General features: G+C 46.2%; 1 protein-coding gene across 2 annotated transcripts in view; it reads left to right on the top strand.

Annotated features, from left to right (window-relative positions):
• Window positions 1-17,126, top strand: part of LOC126424827 (cytochrome P450 4g15-like) — a 157,690-nt gene extending 140,564 nt beyond the window's left edge. For both annotated transcript variants that reach the window (XM_050087621.1, XM_050087620.1), the window contains exon 7: window positions 11,879-17,126. In XM_050087621.1, coding sequence (XP_049943578.1) covers window positions 11,879-12,307 — 429 coding nt within the window. In that variant the 3' untranslated portion in view covers window positions 12,308-17,126. The remainder of the gene's footprint in view (window positions 1-11,878) is intronic.
• Window positions 17,127-20,546: the final 3,420 nt, after the last annotated feature.

Here is a 20,546-nt window from a genome sequence, read left to right on the forward strand (position 1 = left end):
TTTCTTCAACGAATCATTATTGAACATAATGAGAATTGCATACACGAAAGAATGCTGTCTTATCTACACACCCTATTTTTTCATGTAACCTCCATCCCGTTCTATGGCCTCCCTCCTGTCCAAAACATGGGCGTGTATGCCCTGTCGGTATCAATCGGTATCAATCCTAACTAACGATCAAAGTCCGAAAACAATTTATTGGACTGTTCAATTAACTCAAACAAATTCTCGAAGTATAACACCAACACAAAATAGTGATCCATCTTCGAATCACAACTACATACAAGAATAATATAGAAAGCAACTGAAATAATTTCCTACTAGTCTCCGCCAAAGACTTCTCCGATATACCAGGCCTAATCCAAAGATCAGCGAGAAGATTCAAGCCCGGCTGCCGGGGCGGCAGCTATCCACGTCTGCTGGCGGTCGATGAACTGCCGATGTGCGGCTTTTTTTTTTTTTTCTTTATTGTGAATTTAAACACCTTATACAAAGGCGGGCTGTCAGCAGCACAATACGCCGCCCTTCAGCCTTGAGTTTGACAACAAGTAGTACATAAAGGTGGCACAGAGTAGACAGCAAAAACGGTGGGCAAAAAATGTAGACACTAAAAATCGAAAAAACATGGAGCCGTTCACGCTGGACGAGAAACATCACTAACACGAGGCGACACGGTGCACATAACATGGATGATGGCGACGGCATGTGAACGGTGGTGGCGTGACGGCGAACAACACTACACACAAACGAAGGCACACACACGAAACACTGACGGCGATGATCTCCGGCGCGCGAATGTCCACTGAGCGTGAACGAGTCCGGGGACCTGCCAAGAGAGGAGATGGAGGAGGAGGAAGGGGAAGGGGAATGGGAGAGGGGAGACCAGAGATGCCAGTGGGCAAAGGAGAGAGGGGGAGGGAGGAAGGGGGAGGGGAAGCCTGGGGGAGAGGGGAGGAGGGAGGGGGGAAGGGAAAGAGAAGGGAAGGGAGGGAGGGAGGGTGCCTAGGGGAAAGGACAAAGGAGGTGGGGGGGGAGGATCAAAGTTGATAGGAGGGGTAGATGCAGGGGAGGAGGACATCATCAGGGAGGGGGAGCTGGCGGAAGCCACCTTGGGAGAGGGTAAGGAGGGTGGAGAGATGGAGACCAGGTGGGACGTGCAAATACAGGCGCGGCAGCGGGTGGAGGTGGGAGAGGTTCGGGGAGACGAGCGGGTGAGGAGGATCGAGTTTGCGGGAGGTGTGCAGGATCCGTATCCTTTCAAGGAAAAGGAGGAGGTGGGGGAAGGGGATGAGATCGTACAGGATCCGCATGGGGGAGGGGAGACGGATGCGATAGGCGAGGCGGAGAGCATGACGTTCAAGGATTAGGAGGGATTTATAAAAGGTAGGGGGGGCGGAGATCCAAGCCGGATGGGCATAAGAAAGGATAGGGCGGATGAGGGACTTATAGGTGTGGAGGATGGTGGAGGGGCCCAGACCCCACGTACGGCCAGAGAGGAGCTTGAGGAGACTGAGTCGGGAGCGTGCCTTGGCTTGGATTGTCCGGAGGTGGGGAGTCCAGGAGAGGCGACGGTCGAGGGTGACGCCAAGGTACTTAAGGGTGGGAGTGAGAGCGATAGGACGGCCATAGATGGTGAGATAGAAATCAAGGAGGCGGAAGGAAGGGGTGGTTTTGCCTACAAAGATCGCCTGGGTTTTGGAGGGATTGACCTTGAGCAACCACTGGTTGCACCAAGCGGTGAACTGGTCAAGATGGGATTGGAGAAGGTGTAGGGAGCGCTGTAGGGTGGGGGCAAGGGCAAGGAAGGCAGTGTCATCGGCAAACTGGAGAAGGTAGACGGGGGCTGACGGCGGCGGCATGTCCGCCGTGTACAAAAGGTAGAGAAGAGGGGAGAGGACGGAGCCTTGGGGCACACCGGCAGAGGGAAAAAAGGTGTAGGAATCTGTGTTATGGATGGTGACATAGGAAGGATGGCGGGAGATGAAGGAGCCGATCAGACGGACGTAGTTAATGGGAAGGGCGAAGGTTTGGAGCTTGAAGAGGAGACCGGAATGCCATATGCTGTCATATGCACGTTCGAGGTCCAGGGAGAGGAAGATGGCGGAGCGACAGCAATTAAGCTGTTCGGAAAGGAGATGAGTGAGGTGGAGGAGAAGGTCGTCGGAAGAGAAGGACGGCCGAAAGTCACACTGGGTAACGGGAAGGAGGCGGTGCTGGCGGAGATGCTGGTGGATGCGTTGGGTGGGGATTGATTCCAGGACCTTGCTGAAGACCGAGGTAAGGCTGATGGGACGGTAGGAGGAGATGGCGGACGGCGGTTTGCCAGGTTTAAGGAACATGAGGATACGGGAGGTTTTCCACAGGTCGGGGTAGTAACCGGTGGACAGGACTACATTGTAGAGCCTGGCCAGGGTGGAGAGGCAAGAGACAGGAGCTTCACGAAGGTGACGGTATGTGACACGATCGTGACCAGGAGTGGTGTTGTGTTTTGTGCGGAGTGTATCAATGAGATCCTGTGTAGTGATAGGGGCATTGAGTTCCGTGTGTGCAATGTTGTCCAAGTACTGGAAACCAGGAGCGAGGGGAGGGACAGAGGTGTCAGTTCGATCCGGGAAGAGGAAGTAATCGAACTGGGGATCATCGGGGATGGAAAATACATCGGAGAGGTAGGAGGCAAAGTGATTGGCCTTACTAAGGGTGTCAGGGAAAGGGTGATCATCATGGAGAAGAGGATAATAGGGAGAGGGTTTAGTTCCGGTAAGGCGACGGAAGGCCGACCAGAACTTGGACAAGTTTATTGGTAGGGTAGCATTTAAACGGGTGCATGTCTGTCGCCAGTCCCGGCGTTTCTTAGCCGCGAGCAAATTACGAATGTGTCACTGGAGTTGCTGGTGGCGTCGTAGGGTGTCCGGGTCACGCGTGCGGAGGAAGGCACGGTAGAGACGACGGGATTCACGGAGGAGGAGGACAGCCTGTGGGGGTAAGGTAGGACGGTGGGGGTGGATGGCGACAGTAGGGACGTGGGCCTCCACAGCCTCAGACAAGGTCTGCTGGAGGAAGGAGGCGGCACGGGTGACATCGTCAGGGTGGTGGTAGGTGAAGGGGTGGCTATCGACCTGGGTGGAAAGGGTATCCTGGTAGGCATTCCAGTCGGCACAGGAATAGTCATGGACATACTTAGGGGGATGGTCATGACGAGGGTCGGGGTGGGGGCGACGACCGTCTGAAATGGTGAGGAGGACAGGGAGATGGTCGCCACCAATAGGCTCCAGGACATCCACCATTATGCGGCCAAGGAGGTTGGGGGAGGAGAGGATAACATCAGGAGTGGAATTGGATTCGGGACGGGTGTGCTGGGGGATGGGGATTAGGTCGCCTTGAAGAGAGAAGAGGAACCGATATCACCGCCGTAACTGGGCGGCGGAACGACTATGGATGTTGAGGTCGGCGGCGATCACGTAAGAGGAGAAGGTACAGTCGATGTGGGAGAGGAAGTCGAAGGGAATAGGGGCGTTGTAGCGGACATAGATGGTGGCACAGGTAACGGTAAGGCTGGGGAAGAAGAGACTAAGGATCAGGTGTTTGGTGGGGTCGGGAAGGAGAGGTTGGAGCCGAACGGGGATCTGGTGGTGGTGACCAATGGCTACTCCGCCACATGCAATTGGGAGGGGATTATCGGAGCGGTGGAGGAGATAGGGCGAAATGTGGATGGAGTGGTGGGGTTGGAGGAAAGTTTCATTAAGGAGGAAGGCATCCACGCTGTGGGTGGCAAGGGTGTGCAGGAAGAGGTTCTTGTTGGCGGGAAGGGACCGGATGTTGTTGAAAAGGATAGGTTGCTGTCGCGCCATGACAGGGATTTAGACGAGGGTGTCAAGGCGGGAGAAGGTGAAATGGGTCTGGTTGTTGGAGTAGGTGGCGTACATTTTGAGGTGGAAAATGGAACGGGCGGCGAGGGATACCTGATGGAGGGTGTGGGGGCGCTGAAAGGGATGGACATTCTGGAGGACGATAGTGAGGAACCGGATGATGTCCTCAGCAGTGGGGGGGGGGGGGGGACGAAGGGAATTTCCAGGAGGGGTGGGGGCGTCCAGAGGACGGACAGGGACGGTGAGTTCAGGAGTGGACGGAGGGGTCGGGCTTTACACTTTTGGGAGTAGGTGGGATGGGGGAAATTGCAGGTATTGTAGGAAGGAGGGGATTGGAGGTTAGGGCACTGCCTGAGGAAGTGCGCCTGCCTACAATACGGGCAGGTGGGGGCCTCGTGGCACTCAGCTGTGGCGTGCGCGTTATAGCGCAGACACCTCTGGCAGTGCAGGGATTGAAGAGGGGAACGGGAAGGGTCGACTTTGTAACACTGTTTGAAGAGGAGGGCACCCTCCTTCAGGAGACGGTCAATGGAGGGGGCGTCCTCGGAGAAAACCCGCAGAAGGCGGGTGGGGCCGGCCGAGTTGAAAATGCGGCGGACCGCCCGCACCACCAGCATGGGATGTGCCTTCAGCTCCACCAACACCTCCTCCTCCGTGATCGACGGACTGATCCGAGTGATCACGGTGGTGAGGGTCGGTGGGCGACGCGGGGGTTGGGGTTGGCGGGTAGGAGATGGGGAAGGAGCAGGGGTGAGGGAGGCGTTGGGGCCAAAACAGGTGATGGGGAGGGGGAAAGGATGTCAGTATGGAGGGTGGGGCTGGAGGAGGAGATGAGAACGGAATCCCGTCTGGGAGTGAGGAGAGAGATAGGTGCACCAGGGAAGTATTGGTGGAGGAGGAGGGAGAGATTCCGGGCCTCAAGAAGGGAAGGATCGGGACGGGAGAGGAGGTATTTGTAGAAAGAGGGGGGGGAGGAGGAGGAGGAGGAGGAGGAAGAGGCGGAGGGAGCAGGGCCAGGTGGGGAGACATCCATAGCACCCTGGGGGAGGGAAGGAGGATGGGGCGGGGCCTTTTTGGGGGCGGAGGAGGTGGTGGTGCCACTAGGGCGCTTAACGGCTGCAGAATTGCGGGTGGTGACAAGAGGGACGGGAGCTATAGGGAGGTGGTGGGAAGGGACAGGTCCCGGCGTGGACGCAGCAGGCGGCGCCGGAGACGGCGACGGCGATGGTGACGGTGACAGTGACGGCGACGGCGGTGATGGCGAAGGCGACGGGGAGAGCTGGGCATGGACAGTGGCCCGACGGGCCACCACCCTACACGGAGCTGCAGCGACAGGCTGGGGGAGTGGGGGGAAAGGATCAGATCGAGAGGAGTGGGAGGAAGAAGCTGGAGAGGGGGTGACAAAGAGCGAGGGCGAAGGGAGAGTGAGAAGGGATGGAAGGAGGGGGGTGGGACTGGGCACACCACGTTATAGTGGTGGAGGCGGCAGAAGGGGAAGTGTAAACTATGGCGGTGGTGGTAGCGGTGGCGGTGGTGGTGGGAGTGGACATGACGTCAGGGAGAAACAATAACACACAGAACGAAAAGGAAAGGATACAAACAGGGGACAGACGAAGACAAAGACGGAGGAAGACGAGGACGGAGGAAGACGAAGACGGCCAAAGACCAGGATCGGACGGCGACGGCGGCGGCGGCGGCGGCGGCGACCAGGCGGCGGCGGCGACGGCGGCGAGCACCGGCTGGCGGCGACCAGGCGGCGGCGGCGGCGGCGGCGGCGGCGGCGAACAGACGGACGGACGGACGGACAGCAGGCAGCAGCGGTAGCGGCGGTGATGGACAGCGAGCAGGCAGGCGGACGGACGGACGGACGGACGAACGAACGAACAGCTACAGCAGTAAGCGGCGGGCAGACGGGCAGACAGACAGACAGACAGACAGACGGACACAATCTTCGAAGACGGAGATTCCAACCTGAGAGTAGCCCAGGCTTTGCAATCTGACGCCTTCGAATGAGGGGATCCAACCCTCTGATCCGATGTGCGGCCGAGCGCCGGCGTTTATAGCGCTTCGGCGGATGAATACCTCGGAACTATTTTCCATCACGTGGTTTGACGTGTGAAAAGAGTTCTGGGATCTGCAGCAACCTCTTCCTTATGTTTATGTGGTCCGGTGGTGGCCCCTGGTGGCCGCTGGTGTCTTTGCTGTTTTGTTATTGTTGTTGTTGTTATTGTTGTGGCCTTTCATCAATATTGTCTGTCGGTTGTGTAGTGCTTCGGTGTGCCTGCGACCGGGCAACCCGCGGCTACAGGCTGTCAGTTTGGTTGCTTATTCTGTAGGCACCGTGATGTCTGGTGGAGAAGGCCACAGCACCTTGTCCTGGTCACTGTGTGAATCACCTCCTCATTGTTCTCAATATGTCTTCCACGAATGGCACCCTTCAATGGAGAATGACACCAGCTCGCTGCAACATGTCAGCTGTGACAGCCGTGAATGGTCTCCCCGACCGCTCCAAATCGTGGAGCTCCGCCGAACCGCTTTTCGATGACATCGCCCTCCGTGTGCAGCAAGTCGACAGCAGATGTTCCATTGATTTTGCACAAGCATTTGTGAATATTCCCCACCGTTTCTTCCTCTGCAGTGAGAAATTTAATGACATCATGTCGCTTGTAACGTACATCACCTACTGACGCTATTTTGAATCTGTCCTCCAGCTACGCTATCTGTCGAAAGTGACGGAAACTTGTGTTGCTCACTGACGGGACTTACGTACGTAGCGTTTCGCATTCGTAGCTTTGTTTTCGGCTGAGAGAAAAGTATGCGGTGCATCACTTTCTGGGCGACCCTCGTACTTACAATTAGTGGTTCAATTCCTTCCGTATCCGCATCCGAGAAATACATTTCTGCTACGTTGATAATGATTCAATCAACAACAGACTCTACGAAGCCACCCAAGAACCACATTTGCTCTTCTTCTCTTTTAACGTGCCGTTCTATACCCCGCCACTGCTTCACAGTGACGTGTGGCAAACCTTCGAACTTGAGTTCCACTACGTCTGGCAGCTTAAATATGTTGTCACTTCTTCTGACAAAGCCCATAACTTGGCTCTAGGGTGGCAACCGTAAGAATGCAGCAGTTGTATAGTGTGCTCAGTGCTGTGAAAATTATTGTTTTCTTTGTTTCCACGACACTTATCACCCTTGCTAGTGCGAGACCACATCTGTGGTATAAAACAAAGAATAAGGTGCAAACAAAGAGGACATCATGTTCCATTTTGTCAAAAAAATTTATTTTGTTATGTTTTCTTAGTTTAAATAACCTTTATAACAATTTCACGAGCTTCGACATTGTCACGAATAAAACAGTGACCCGTATATACAATAAGTTTCCTTTAATTTACGTCTATGGTCACAAACTTTTTGTTAACAGATTACCGGTTTCGGTCGATAATGACCATCATCAGATCTGTTTTATAAAAACAAAATCCTAATGTACTGCAGCCATAGAGGCATTGTCAAATGTTAAATGCTGGTGCTGATTCTGCATTTAACATTTGACGCTGCCACTACGGCTGATGTAAATCAGGATTTTGTTTTTATAAAACAGATCTGATGATGGTCATCATCGACCGAAACCGGTAATCTGCTAACAAAATGTTTGTGACCATAGACGTAAATTAAAAGAAACTTTATAACAATATTTCATAAAATATCGACAGTAAACAGCCTATGTTTGCAATGGAAAATGGAATTTTTCGAGCAGTATGTAATTATTAGGTCTACAACTTTGCTTTTACCGTTTTCCAGCAGATGGCAGTAGGGGCAAGTGGTTTTGTGTCGTGTCGTACAGTAAGCGTTAGCATTTTTTAGTCGATTTGTGATTGCATCCTAAAGTTTTTCTCTATTGGATATATCGACTTACAAGCCCATTTCTCATTATTTGCGTGAAGTTTTAACTTTTGGCTTCAGCATGAAGAAATCTGCGGCTGAGGCTCATTAAATGCTGTGTAGAACCTGTGGTGAGGCACTTATTAGTGAAAGAACGTGCAGAGAACGGTTTCAGTCTTTTAAGAACGTTGATTTTGGCGTGGAAGACCGGCGCAGCGGTGGAAGAGAGAGAGGTTTTCGAAGATACTCAAACGGACGGCAACACTCACAGCATATTGTTAACGAAAGCAGCTGATGCGTCTGTGCCGAGCACTGAAAGAGAAACGGCCGCAACGCAGCGACATACATGAACACGTGATTTTGCAGCATGTCATTGATCGATTCCATGTCACAAAACCCATCAGGACATACTTGCAGACGTTGAAACGGGGAGTCCTACGCCACCCGCCGTATATCTTGCTCCCTCTGACCGCCCCCCTAACCATCACTTCCGGTCATGTATGAACAAGTGCAGAATACAATCGGGTCATGGACCTCCTCCAAAGTCGACCAGTTGTGCCGCCGCGGGATTCTTATGGTGCTCGAAAGCTGGGAAAAAGTTGTTGCCAGCGATGACCAGTACTTCGAATCGTCAATTTTTTGTTAGTTTTGCGCAACAGAGCTTCGAACTTCGAGGAAAGAACGGTTGGAGCAAAGTTGTAGACCTAATAGGAACAAGTTGTTACGTTGTTATGGTCTTCAGTGCTAACACAGGTTTGATGCAGCTCTTCATGCTACTCTTAATCTCCGAGTAAATATTGCAACCTACATCCTTCTGAATCAGCTTAGTGCATTCATCTCTTGGTCTCCCTGTATGGCTTTTACACTTCGCGCATCCCTCCGGTACTGAATTGGTGATCCCTAGACGCGTCAGAACGTGTCCTACCAACTGGTCCCTTATTCTAGTCAAGTTCTGCCACAAATTCCCCTTCTACCCAATTCTGTTCAGTAGCTCCTCATTAGTTACATGATCTACCCATCTAATCTTCAGCATTCTTCTGTAGATCCACATTTCAAAAGCTTCTATTCTCTTCGTGTCTAAACTGTTTATTGTCCGTGTTTCACATCCATAAATTGCTACACTCCATACTTTCAGAAAAGCCTTTCTGACACTTAAATCTATATTCGATGTTAACGATTTTAACAAATTTCTCTTCTTCACTAACGCTTTCCGTACTATCGCCAGTCTACATTTTATATCCTCTCCACTTGTACAACCCTCAGTTATTTTGTTGGCCAAATAGCAAAGCTCATCTACTACTTTAAGTATCTCATTTCCTAATCTAATTACCTCAGCATCACCTGACTTAATTCAAGAATTTAAGAAGACTCGGATATTTCACTAAGAAATGTCCATTATACATGTGTTAACTAGCACATATTTTATGACTTTTACATTTAAAAGATGTAGCTACTGCAAACTTTACGAAGAAAGAGGAATAATCAGATTGAGATTCGAACCCTCGATCCATGAAGTGTACTGAAATCCCAGACTTCAATGCTACCGGTTCAGCTGTACATCCCGCAAGTGTACTCAACTTTAGTAAATACAGTTCCTCGGAAAAGTTCAAAGCTAAATTTTTTCTGTAGACTTTTGTAAAACATAGAAGAGCAGCTTGTATGGGGCCCCTTTTTAACAGGCAGCGGCGCCAGGTATTGGCAGTGCGACAATCAGACCACAACAGTACGGGCTGTACACGATTTTAAAATGAAAACTACGAAGCTAAAGTACGCTTAAGAAAAACACTGATGGTTGTTAAGGCATCAGAATATCTTAAAGTTTCATTTAACGTAACGTAGTAATAAGATATCTAACACATACGTGAGACCTACTTCGAAGAGTATATCAACATTTTGTAATCTCACACAAGCACACATCAGCATTAATTTTTCCTGTCTGTTCAAAAGTTTCGAAAGCTTGGAGAGGCGTAAGATTCCTGTTGATCTGCATAATTTTTGAAGATTTGCCTGTTTTACTCTTGAATTTTATTTTTTGTCACAGTTTTCAGTATCACACAGTCTTTAAAATTTTCACTTCCATAACACCACAATTTACATTGTTAGTGTCATCAGAGGCATGCCCACTGCGCCTTACACTCTGCGTTGCTCACATTATTCCAAAGAGTTTGAAAAGCAAAAGAGTTTACAAACTTTCTTGACAAAAGAAGTATCATCACCAAGATATAACGTTATTTTATAAACGATACCAGAAAAAAATTTCATAATTAGGTTAGATTGTGCAATTAGTAATATGTATTTTAAGCATGGCAGATATTTCGTAATTTCAAATACCTCTAAAAGAACAGTAATTTTAACTGTATGTATGGAGTACTAACAAATTAATTTCTTTTTATACGTTTTAGCCTGAAATATAATACATTCTATTCAAAATCATATGAAATTCTTTTAGTGAAACAGCTGAGATAATTTTAACCTATACAAGATTTAAAATATCTTTTGATATCGCCTATTTCTATAAAAAAAGGTTAGGAAAGGTGTCTCATTACAACCTGTGTACGGCTGCTGACCAATCATCGCGTGTGTGTTTGCGTACATCATGATTATTCTTAGGACGTATAAAGTATATACTTATCCAGTGTTTGATAACGAGAGCGCCCAGCGACTCTCAACAAACATCAAATATAATTCCAAACCTGTTCTAAATTTTTTCTCGCTTGCAGCCCCGCTTACTAAATTTTGTTTATTCAAGCAGTTTACTTCCCGCATCAGGCACGACATTTCAGTGTATTATTTCTTTTCTGATAACTCAAAGCGGTATCCAGGTTGCAAGCAGTTTCACATATACCACTGAAGATACCTATAAAATTTTATCATTGTACGACACGCAGATTAGGAGAGGAACTACGTTTCCAAATAAATGTAAATAGGTCTGAATATCGTTGGTGTAAATACTTACGGAATTTAAAAACTTATGTAGGGAGGTAATTCTGATATGCCTCTACCGGGTACCTTCCTGGATTATATTAGAGAACTGAGTAACATATCTAGCTCCAGAAGACAATTAATGACATATCTCCTGGAGCAACAATAATGACTACCATTCTCCTCGTACACATTCTTTGCCTCTGTACATCCTTGTTTCCAACCAGATCTTCCTCATTTCCCCGTGCGCTTACGTGATGCAGTCTTCTTAAATTTCCTTTCCTCAGAGCTCAGTGTGTCAAAAAACATTTATTTTGTACACCTATTCATTCTATTTATATGTGCCACTATCATGATTGTTATTGTTATTATTATTATTATTATTATTATTTATTATTATTATTATTATTACCATTGGCATCAAGAGCAGTAGTAGCAGCCAAGAGTTCATTGTGTTTCTTACTGACATTGACTCACACACTGTCATATTAAAATTGTTATTTCTTAGGTAACTATGACTGTATGGGTGAAAACCTGGACTGATGTAAGAGAGGAAATGATGGCCCTAATCAGATTAGGTTTAATAAACAAAGAAAATGTATGGCCTATGCTTATCTACAGAATTAAAAAAAAATTATATCACCTTTTCCACTATTCTATGGGTGAATAATTAGAAGCTAATAAAACCGACATAACTACTTTTTGTGTTTTCAACCCTAAAGGTTTTACCTGCTTAACATCATATATTTAACAAGTCAGATGATTTGCAAAGCAACAGACGTCTAATTAACTTTTCATAACTGGGATTCACAGTCATGTGAAATTTTTTTTGAAAGATATCATGTTTATGCCAGTGACTGTTATGCTCTATATTTCCACAACTGCAATTTCGGCTTTAGGCCATTATCAAGTGAAAATGTTTTCGCTTTAAGCCATGTCAACTTTATACAGGCTGCCAAATTTATATGTCGTTGTCATTTTCTGCACTTGATAATGGCATAAGGCCGAAATTGCAATACTGAAAATAAAAAGTTTAACAGTCACCGGCGTAAACATGATGTCTTTCTATGAACAGATGTCTGATGCTGTTTTATACATGGGTCTTCAATTCCTTAAAGAATCTGGGGTAGGGTGTTGTTGGCACCTTAGGAAAGTAGAAGCCTGTATACTCAATCTGTATCTCAATGCCTGTGATGATGCCACAGGAGACGCTGCGGCTGTTCCCGGTGGTTCCGATGCTCTCTCGGGTGGTCGGGGAGGAGATATGGTTGTCCAAAGGACGGGTACCAGTCCCGAAGGGCGCGATACTATTCGTGACGCCCTTCCTCACGCACCGCCTGCCGCAGTTCTTCCCAGACCCGCTGAAGTTCGACCCTTCGCGCTTCCTGGAGGGTCGAAGTGGCGAGGAGCACCCCTGCAGCTACCTGCCGTTCGGATTGGGCTCACGCAACTGCGTGGGCTCCCAGTACGCGCGCCTCGAGGTCAAAGTCTTCCTGGCGACCGTCTTGAGACGCTTCCGGTTTCTGCCGCACAGCCGCTGGGAGGACCTTGAAAACGCCACGCTCACCATCACCATACACACCGTCAAGCCGATCGAGGTCTACTGCGTGCCTCTGCAAGAGTCTGGCCTATAGCGCCACCACCCGACACATCCTCGGACTTAATTGGGTTCCTGGTTAACGACCAGAGGTCCTTCTGCTATCTGGTCACTGCCACTGGGAGGACTTGGAACGCTACATCCTTTCCATCATCTGTCACATGATACACATCAGGAACTCCGCTCCTGCTAGCACTTAGGATTGCTCTCATGACACTAATAAAGCTCATTGTTTCCTAGCCAGTATTCACAGGAGATTCATCATTTTGATGCACAGCCATTGAGAGGACCTGGGGCACAATATATTCTCTTTCAGCCTGCACACTGCCCAGATGATAAGGGTTTCCAGTGTGCCGCTGCAGATGTCCACTCTGTAGGAGCACAATGTGCCCCTGGACCTCAGTATGTTCGTGGTGAACAGCGGGAGTCACTTCCGTTCCTGCTAAACAGCCACTTGGAGGACTTGCAGTGCTACACCCTTTTACATCGGCCTTCACATCAAGCAATCACAGACACATGTATGCTCCTCCTGGACCTAGCACATCTAACTGCTCTTGTGACATTGTCTTCCTAGCCAGTTCTCACAGGAGATTCAGCTTCCTGTTACACATCCACTGGGAGCACCTGGAAGACAAATGCATTCTCCTTAAGACATTACATGGTTCATGCAAGTAGATTCTGCTGCATGGCACTAATCACATAATAACACACTTTACATTGCTGGAACTCATTCTCTTTGAGGCCATCATCCTAAGGCACTTCAGTTTCCTACTGCACAGCCATTGGGAAGACCTAATTCATCCCACTCTCCACCAACCTACATACTATTGTCATGGCCTCCTGCACGCCCATAAACAAACCCAGCCTGTAGCACTGCCAACACACTGCTGGACCTCTTGATGCATATCCAGGAGGTCATGTGCTTCCTACTAAGCAGACACTGACAGGATCACTTCGCATCTATCAACCTTCATGGCATCTGATCAGGGACTCATGTTCACTTCTGCAGAGGCCTACAACATAGAGTCACTCCCACGACATACTAAGTTTCAAGGTTTTCCTACCCAATACCCAGGTGATGCACAACTGTTGGGACGAGCTGGAGGATAGGCCACTAAGGACAATGCATTCTCCTTGAAACTGTGCGCCATCCACCCAGCCTTCAAGCACGTGATCAGGTACTCCTGCATTCTTCTGCAGAGGATGGCTCTCATGACACTGCTAAACCTAAAGCCCTTCCTATCCAAAATTCAGGTGCTAGACAACCATTTGGACTACCTCGAGGATAGTTCATTCTCTTTAAGACTGTACACCATTCATACATGCAGGATCTACCACATTCTAGCAATCACATAGCATTGCACTCTACACTGCTCGAGCTCATTCTTTTCCTGTTCTTCATCCTGAGGGACTTCAGCATCCGGCCACACAGTTATTGTGAGGACCTGGAGTACATCCTGTTCTCTATCAGCCTATAGACTATAGGGTGATTAGGGATACCAGTGTGTCTCTGCAGAGGCCCAGAAAATGGAAAAACAAGATGGGCCTGGTTTGAGGCACTGCCAGTTCCTGCTACACAGCAGCAGGAAATGGATGGCAATGCACTCTCCTTCAGATTATATACACTTATCAGCCATAACATTACGACCACGTGCCTAATAGCCGGTATCTCAGCCGTTGGATCGGATAACAGAGGCGACATATCATGGTATGGAAACAGTGAGGCATTGGTAGGTCATTGGAGGGAGTTGACACCACATCTCGACACTCCAGTCACCTAATTATCACAAATTCCAAGAAGGCCGGCGATGAGGTCTGACGCCACGTTCAGTGACATACTAGGTACGTTTGGGCGAGTTATTGCGCCAGCACGTCAATTTGAGCTCACAACTGTGTTCCTCAAACCACTCCACCACACTCTTGGCCTTTTGACATGGCGCATTATCTTGTTGAAAAATGCCACTGCTGTCAGGAAACATGATCGTCACAAAGAGATGTACATGGACTACAACCAGTGTATGATACTCCTTGGTCGTCATGGTGTCTTGCACAAGGTCCATTGAACCCATGGATGCCTATATGAACGTTCTCCAGAGCATAGTGGCGTCGCTGCCAGCATGTCTCTGTCCCACAGTATAGGCATCAACGAGCTGTTCTCCTGGAAGATGGGCCAGCGGGGGTGGCCGAGCGCTTCTAGGCGCTACAGTCTGGAACCGCGCGACCGCTACGGTCGCAGGTTCGAATCCTGCCTCGGGGTCCTTAGGTTAGTTAGGTTTAAGTAGTTCTAAGTTCTAGAGGACTGATGACCTCAGCAGTTAAGTCCCATAGTGCTCCGAGCCATTTGAACCTGGAAGACACTGATGAACACTCTCCCATTGGCATGATGAAGAAGGTATCAGGATTTATCAGGCCATGCTGTGCTCCAACACTGCGCCAATGTCAAGTACCAATAGTCATGTGTCCATTTCATTTGTAACTGTCAATGTTGTGGTTCAAATGGTTCAAATGGCTCTGAGCACTATGGGACTTAACATCTATGGTCATCAGTCCCCTAGAACTTAAAACTACTTAAACCTAACTAACCTAAGGACATCACACAACACCCAGTCATCACAAGGCAGAGAAAATGTGTGGTGTTAACATTGGCATATGCATTGGTTGTCAGCTGTGGAGACCCACCGTTAGGAGTGTTCAGTGGACTTAGACACTTGTTCTCTACTCAGTATTAAAGTCAGATGTTAGTCCCACCTTTACTATTTTTCCCGGCTGGTCATCCTACGATGTTCGACATATGTGATGAGGGTTGGTCGCCAATTTTCAGGAAGTTGGGATGTGGTTTCACCTTGTTTTCACCAGATGTTGAAATACTGACTGCAGCACTCCTCGAACACCAGACAAGTCAGGCACTTTCCAAGCAGACAGATCGCTTGCCTTCCTCATTCTTCACATGAACAGCATACTCATACTCCATGCACCATGTGTGTGTCAGCCTAGCAGTCATTCATCACCAGGAGACGCTGCTATTGCCTCGAGGGGTTTATATCAATAGTAAATCAGTGATGATTATGTTCTACCTGATCAATGTTTAATCCATTCAATCAGGGTCTCTTGTTTGCCTGTGCAGGGTCTCATCACATAGAGCACCCTCCAAATAACTAGACCCGTCAGTCTCCATAGCCAGTACCCAGAGGAGACTTTGTTTCCTGCTACATGCTCACTGGAAGGATAATAAAATTTTATCACCATATAGATCATCTATCTGATAACCGTCTCGTTTGTTCCTTCGAAAAGCCTAATATCATCACTGTCCATTCTGCAGAAGTTTAAGTTCTTCCTGGCTAATATTTGGAGTGTTTCCCTTTACTACAACAGGTCTTTTGGGACGACATGGCATACAATGCATTCTCCACTGGGATACATAACATCCAGTTAATCAGTCTTGAGATGCTTAGGCCCACAATAACAAACACTGATGCTGGTCAGAGTCTTCCTGGCCCGTGGCCGAAGGTACATCCGCTTCCTGCTGTGCAGCTGCTGGAATAGGCCTGGCAGTCAATGTACCCACTATCAGACAGTACACTATCCAGCTGATGATCAGGGCCTCCTGTATGTCGCTTATGCAAGAACCCAGTGTAAGCTGTCCATGCAGGTTGAGTCTTTTGCATACTTCTATACGAGCCCACTGCATACCATAACACTCCACACTATTAGAACTCAGGGTCTTCCTGGCCACCATCGTGAAGCGCTCCCACTTCCTGCCACACTGGTGCTGAGATGATCTGCACCACAATGCCCACTCAGTGCCCTACACCCTGGTCAATCAGGGCTTCCTTCATGTCTCTGGAGGATCCCAGCATATACTACCACCATTCGCACGGATGGAGCTGAAGGTCTTGCTGGTCATTGTCAGGAGGTAATTTTGCTTTCTGCTGCAGAGCAGCTAGAATGATGTAGGGGACAGTGCACCGCCTGCTAGCCTCCACACTGTCCACCACATGTCTCTGCAGGTGCCCCCAACAGGCAGCACCTATGACTGCTGTCCACACTGATGGGCAACAAGCTGCAGCTTATCTGATGAGTGGTTTCTGATGAGCACTTCGAATTGAGATTTCTCTATTGAGATCACATACTGATCTATATATGCAATAATTTGTTGATACTCCAATTTTATTGTGTAAAATATCGCTTCTGTTGTTAATGTTTGTCTTCTGACGAAGTGTAGAACTGTTTCTCTTATTGGTGTGTATGGGTATTGTCTAGGTTGTAATTACTAAGATAATCTGGAAGCATTATTCTCTACGAAAAGTAATGCTATGGCTAATTAGGGATATATTTTATCTATGTAATATTTTGTCAATGTTGATTATATTTGGTGGAGAAACAAGATAATATGCATTGCTGTGTCAGGAATAGGACGTGACAATATATATAGAGCGCTATGTGGATATTATGATATGACCGTTTTGAGTATTTTGCTAAGTGAAAGCGACATGAAGACTGTGGTATGCTGCATTATAATGCAAATGGAAGTTACTGCTTGCTTAAACTCAACTACTATTAAAAGAGTGTGCTGGTGCACTTGAGCTGTGCGGGAGATGGAATTTTGATAAGAGGGAATTGTTAATAAGAACTGTGTGAAATGTATTAGTTAAATCCTGAAACTGTAATTTTGTTCCTCAGAGATTTTAAGCAATCAACTTTTCTGTGAGCATTGAAATGAAGTTCAGGCAGACAATATCTGACCGATTGTATGGGCCATTCGCTCATTTTGCACTTTGTGTGTGTGTGTGTGACCTAAAATAAATGTACACAATTTAATAAAATAAACCTGGAAATTGTGTGTGCTGTTGACAGTATTATCCGTGTTTTGTCCTAATTAAACATCAAACTCCACTCCCGAAACGGTGGACAGCCAGTTTAGAAACTCAGCACTTTAAATTCTAATTTTATGCTTTCTGGTATGAAACTTTGGAGTAAAGTCATTACCAAGATCGTCCGTTTGGTCTAGGTGTACCGGCGGTCGCAGATTTTATTGAAGCATCAGCAAGGCCACACTATCCTGAGGGTGTGTCACAACAAGTTTAAATTTCGGAGGGTGGCTAAACATTCTCCCAGTCTGAAACAAATCGATTTCCCGTCCTCAATTTTTTCTGTGATCAAGGACATCGTGTGCTTTGTCACACCTCCATGAACTCATAACCACTTCAAATAGCTCATCATAATTTAATTTTTTCTCAGAAAACAGTAAACACCAGCGATTTATGTGTAAAAATAGCAGCTATAAGTAAAATATTAATCGAAAAACCGCAAGACAACTCAAAACATGTTCGCCTACTCACGACAACGTCTCGTTACTCGCAAACTGGAAATAAATCTGTGCAATTTCAGTAATTACCACATGAAAATTATGCAGTAATCTGCCAAACGCTTTAATGATTAGCTAACAGAAACGGCGATTATCGCAGAAATTTTGTAATTTTGTTTGTGTTTTAATCAGCAAACCAGACCACCATCAGTAATGATATCTTTGAAAAAAGTGTGTATTGTCGGTAATTAGTACAAGTAGTGCAATAATAATAATAACAACAATAATAATAACTTACAAGACAAACGAGTAATTCACTGCCGTAGCATTTTACAATGTTTTATTGATATTTCATTTCTACAGTGATTACTTCGGCATTTAGTTTCTACAGTGTTTTCAATGACGTTCTACTTTTTCTCTAACCTTTAAAAAAATAAACTTGGTATGTAGTATTGCAACTTTAACTGTCTACTCAAAAGATTTAGATGCACACAAACAATTTACTCTTCAGATGAAATAGTGCTATAGGTGAACATTTTTGTTACACATAATGGGCTTTTTTCCCAAATTCAGTTGCTGTAAAAATATGGTCACAGTTTATAAATAACTAAATTCTCAGTAAGTGCAATGAACTGTTCTTGGATGAGGTAATTTCACAAACCTTCGTAAGTAGCTATACGTCTTAACAGAATAAAAATATAGGGCCTGAGCCAATTTCCTTGTTTTCCGAGACTATTGAGTTACTTTACCAATGGTTTGAAGTTTCAAAACGTCCTTCGACAAGTCTCTTACTTTTTTATAATCAACACATCAGTAGCACATTGTCTGCTTGAACTGTCATATTGTGCTTAGAGCTATGTTTGGATTTGGAAGACCGTAACAGTGACCATTACAAACAAATACATTGAGCATCAAATGAAAGAAATGCCACCATAAGTTTACAATAAAAATTTTACGGAACAAAAATAGAAATTATGGGGATGCGTCAGTTTCTCCAGACTTAATGAAAACCAGGAACTCTTTGCGCCCCCCCCCCCCCCCCCCCCCAGTCCAGGAACGGCCGTGGAAATGGCGGCTGAGTTAACATTTGCAGCGCCGCGACTCTTGTGTTAGCCGCTCTGTGGAATTTTAACTCGTCGGTATGTCATCTTTGAGTTTCCTCTCATCTTTGGCGGAACTCAGCAGTGACAAGAAAAGATGGGGCTGCTATTAACAACAGCGTACATGGTTATGGCTTATGAACGTACAACTATTAGAGCAGAATTATGATTAAAGCTAGTAAAACGATGAAAGATGATCAGTGTAGAGAAAAAACTCATTTATAATTGATTAATTAAATACAACAATCTTTTAGCGTGGATTCGATAACCTATGTTTTGGGTTTTAAGTCCATTTTCTAGTACATGACTGATCCTAAAAATGACAATGAAGCAAAGGCAACCATGTCAACTATCTAAATCTATCGATTCTTGACTTAAACTGTAAAAGATGTCTCTGTTGACAGTTTTGACAAATTAAATATTCTTACAAAATTCATTAGGACAATATTACGAAAGAGATAAGTACAGAATTTACAATAACTGTGAGTAAACGTACATCGAAGTAGATCTGTGCTCTGCAATGGAATTTTTTGTTATTTTGATGAAGGAAACAAGGTTTTTCTGATATCTAAGAGTTGCAATATTGTCTAGAAGGGATGAATAAATGAACTGAGTTTGTTCATTCAGTCATATATATGTTTCTTAATTTCTAAAATTTCTAACTGAGTGAGTTTTGCAGCCTTTCCTTTTATTTGTAGGACTTGTACGTACATATTATGTATTTGTGGTTTTCATGAATGCTGTGCGAGGCAAAGGATGCACATAATGTGCAGTGTCGGTGCACTCTCTGAACCCAGAGGAGGCTGACGTTCCAGTCTGTTCACTATAGCAGGACTAACAGCCCCGGGAGATGACTTTACGAATTCCACTTTTTATGACGTCTGGTTCTTTGCCTTTTGAACTTAACAGACATTTGCCTACTATCTGTGGGACATAGAAAACTTTTAAAATTTTGATTATCCATTTCACGTTTTCCTCGTAAAAGGTAGACTCCACTATTTCATGTTCCGTCTGTTTATATATTGTTCACTGTGAATTGTAAGGATGTGGCTTGCGTCTTCAGTTTTCTTTAATGAGAATTCTGTCAGTAATGTTGGAATAAAATTCATTATTTGCAGCTATTATTTTTATTGTATTGAGTTCCAGGTCACAGTCTTCTCGGGACATGAGGATAGAAAGGACACGATGCATCACGTGGTAGAACGGTGCAACTTTGAAGACTGGAATTAATGTGTCAGTAAAGGAGTATTTTCGGTGAATTTTAAATTTATGGTTGCTACTTTCTATCTGTAAGCTGATGTCTCGGAACTTAATGCTGGAAAACCCTAAAGCCGTCGGCACACGGACCCTGCTGTGGAACGTCACCGTTGAACGTGCCGAGTTCAAGGTGCTGCTGAACGATCAGGAACGATGCGACTTCTGCCTACGGTAAGTGGGCCACATGTGGAATACGCGATCACAACGCACTCCAGCGGCAGCTGCTGGATATTTCTAGCTCGTACACACTGTTTAATAAATGGGTGCGCGTAAAATTCCCGCGTTAACTCTATCAAAACGCACATTTCCTCCATTGTCCATACGCTATTCACGTTTTTGTACATGTAATATACACAAATAAAAACTTCAATATCCATGTACGTATTTTAAGACGAAAAGAAAAGTACCATGTCCTATAAGTAAGGACAAAGGCTTATAAGAGTTCTATTATAAACAGTGCAATACAAATTTGCAGTAGTTCTCCACATAAAGTAAGCATTATGTCATCATTCTCACATTTTAGTAAAACCCCAAGGTCATTTTTACTTGATCACTGTTCGTACCCAGTAGGAAAATCTTTGTAACATGTGAATTAAGAAACGTAAAAGAAAAGG

This window comes from Schistocerca serialis, chromosome 10, assembly GCF_023864345.2.
Source record: "Schistocerca serialis cubense isolate TAMUIC-IGC-003099 chromosome 10, iqSchSeri2.2, whole genome shotgun sequence".
Classification (NCBI taxonomy): Eukaryota; Metazoa; Arthropoda; class Insecta; order Orthoptera; family Acrididae; genus Schistocerca; species Schistocerca serialis.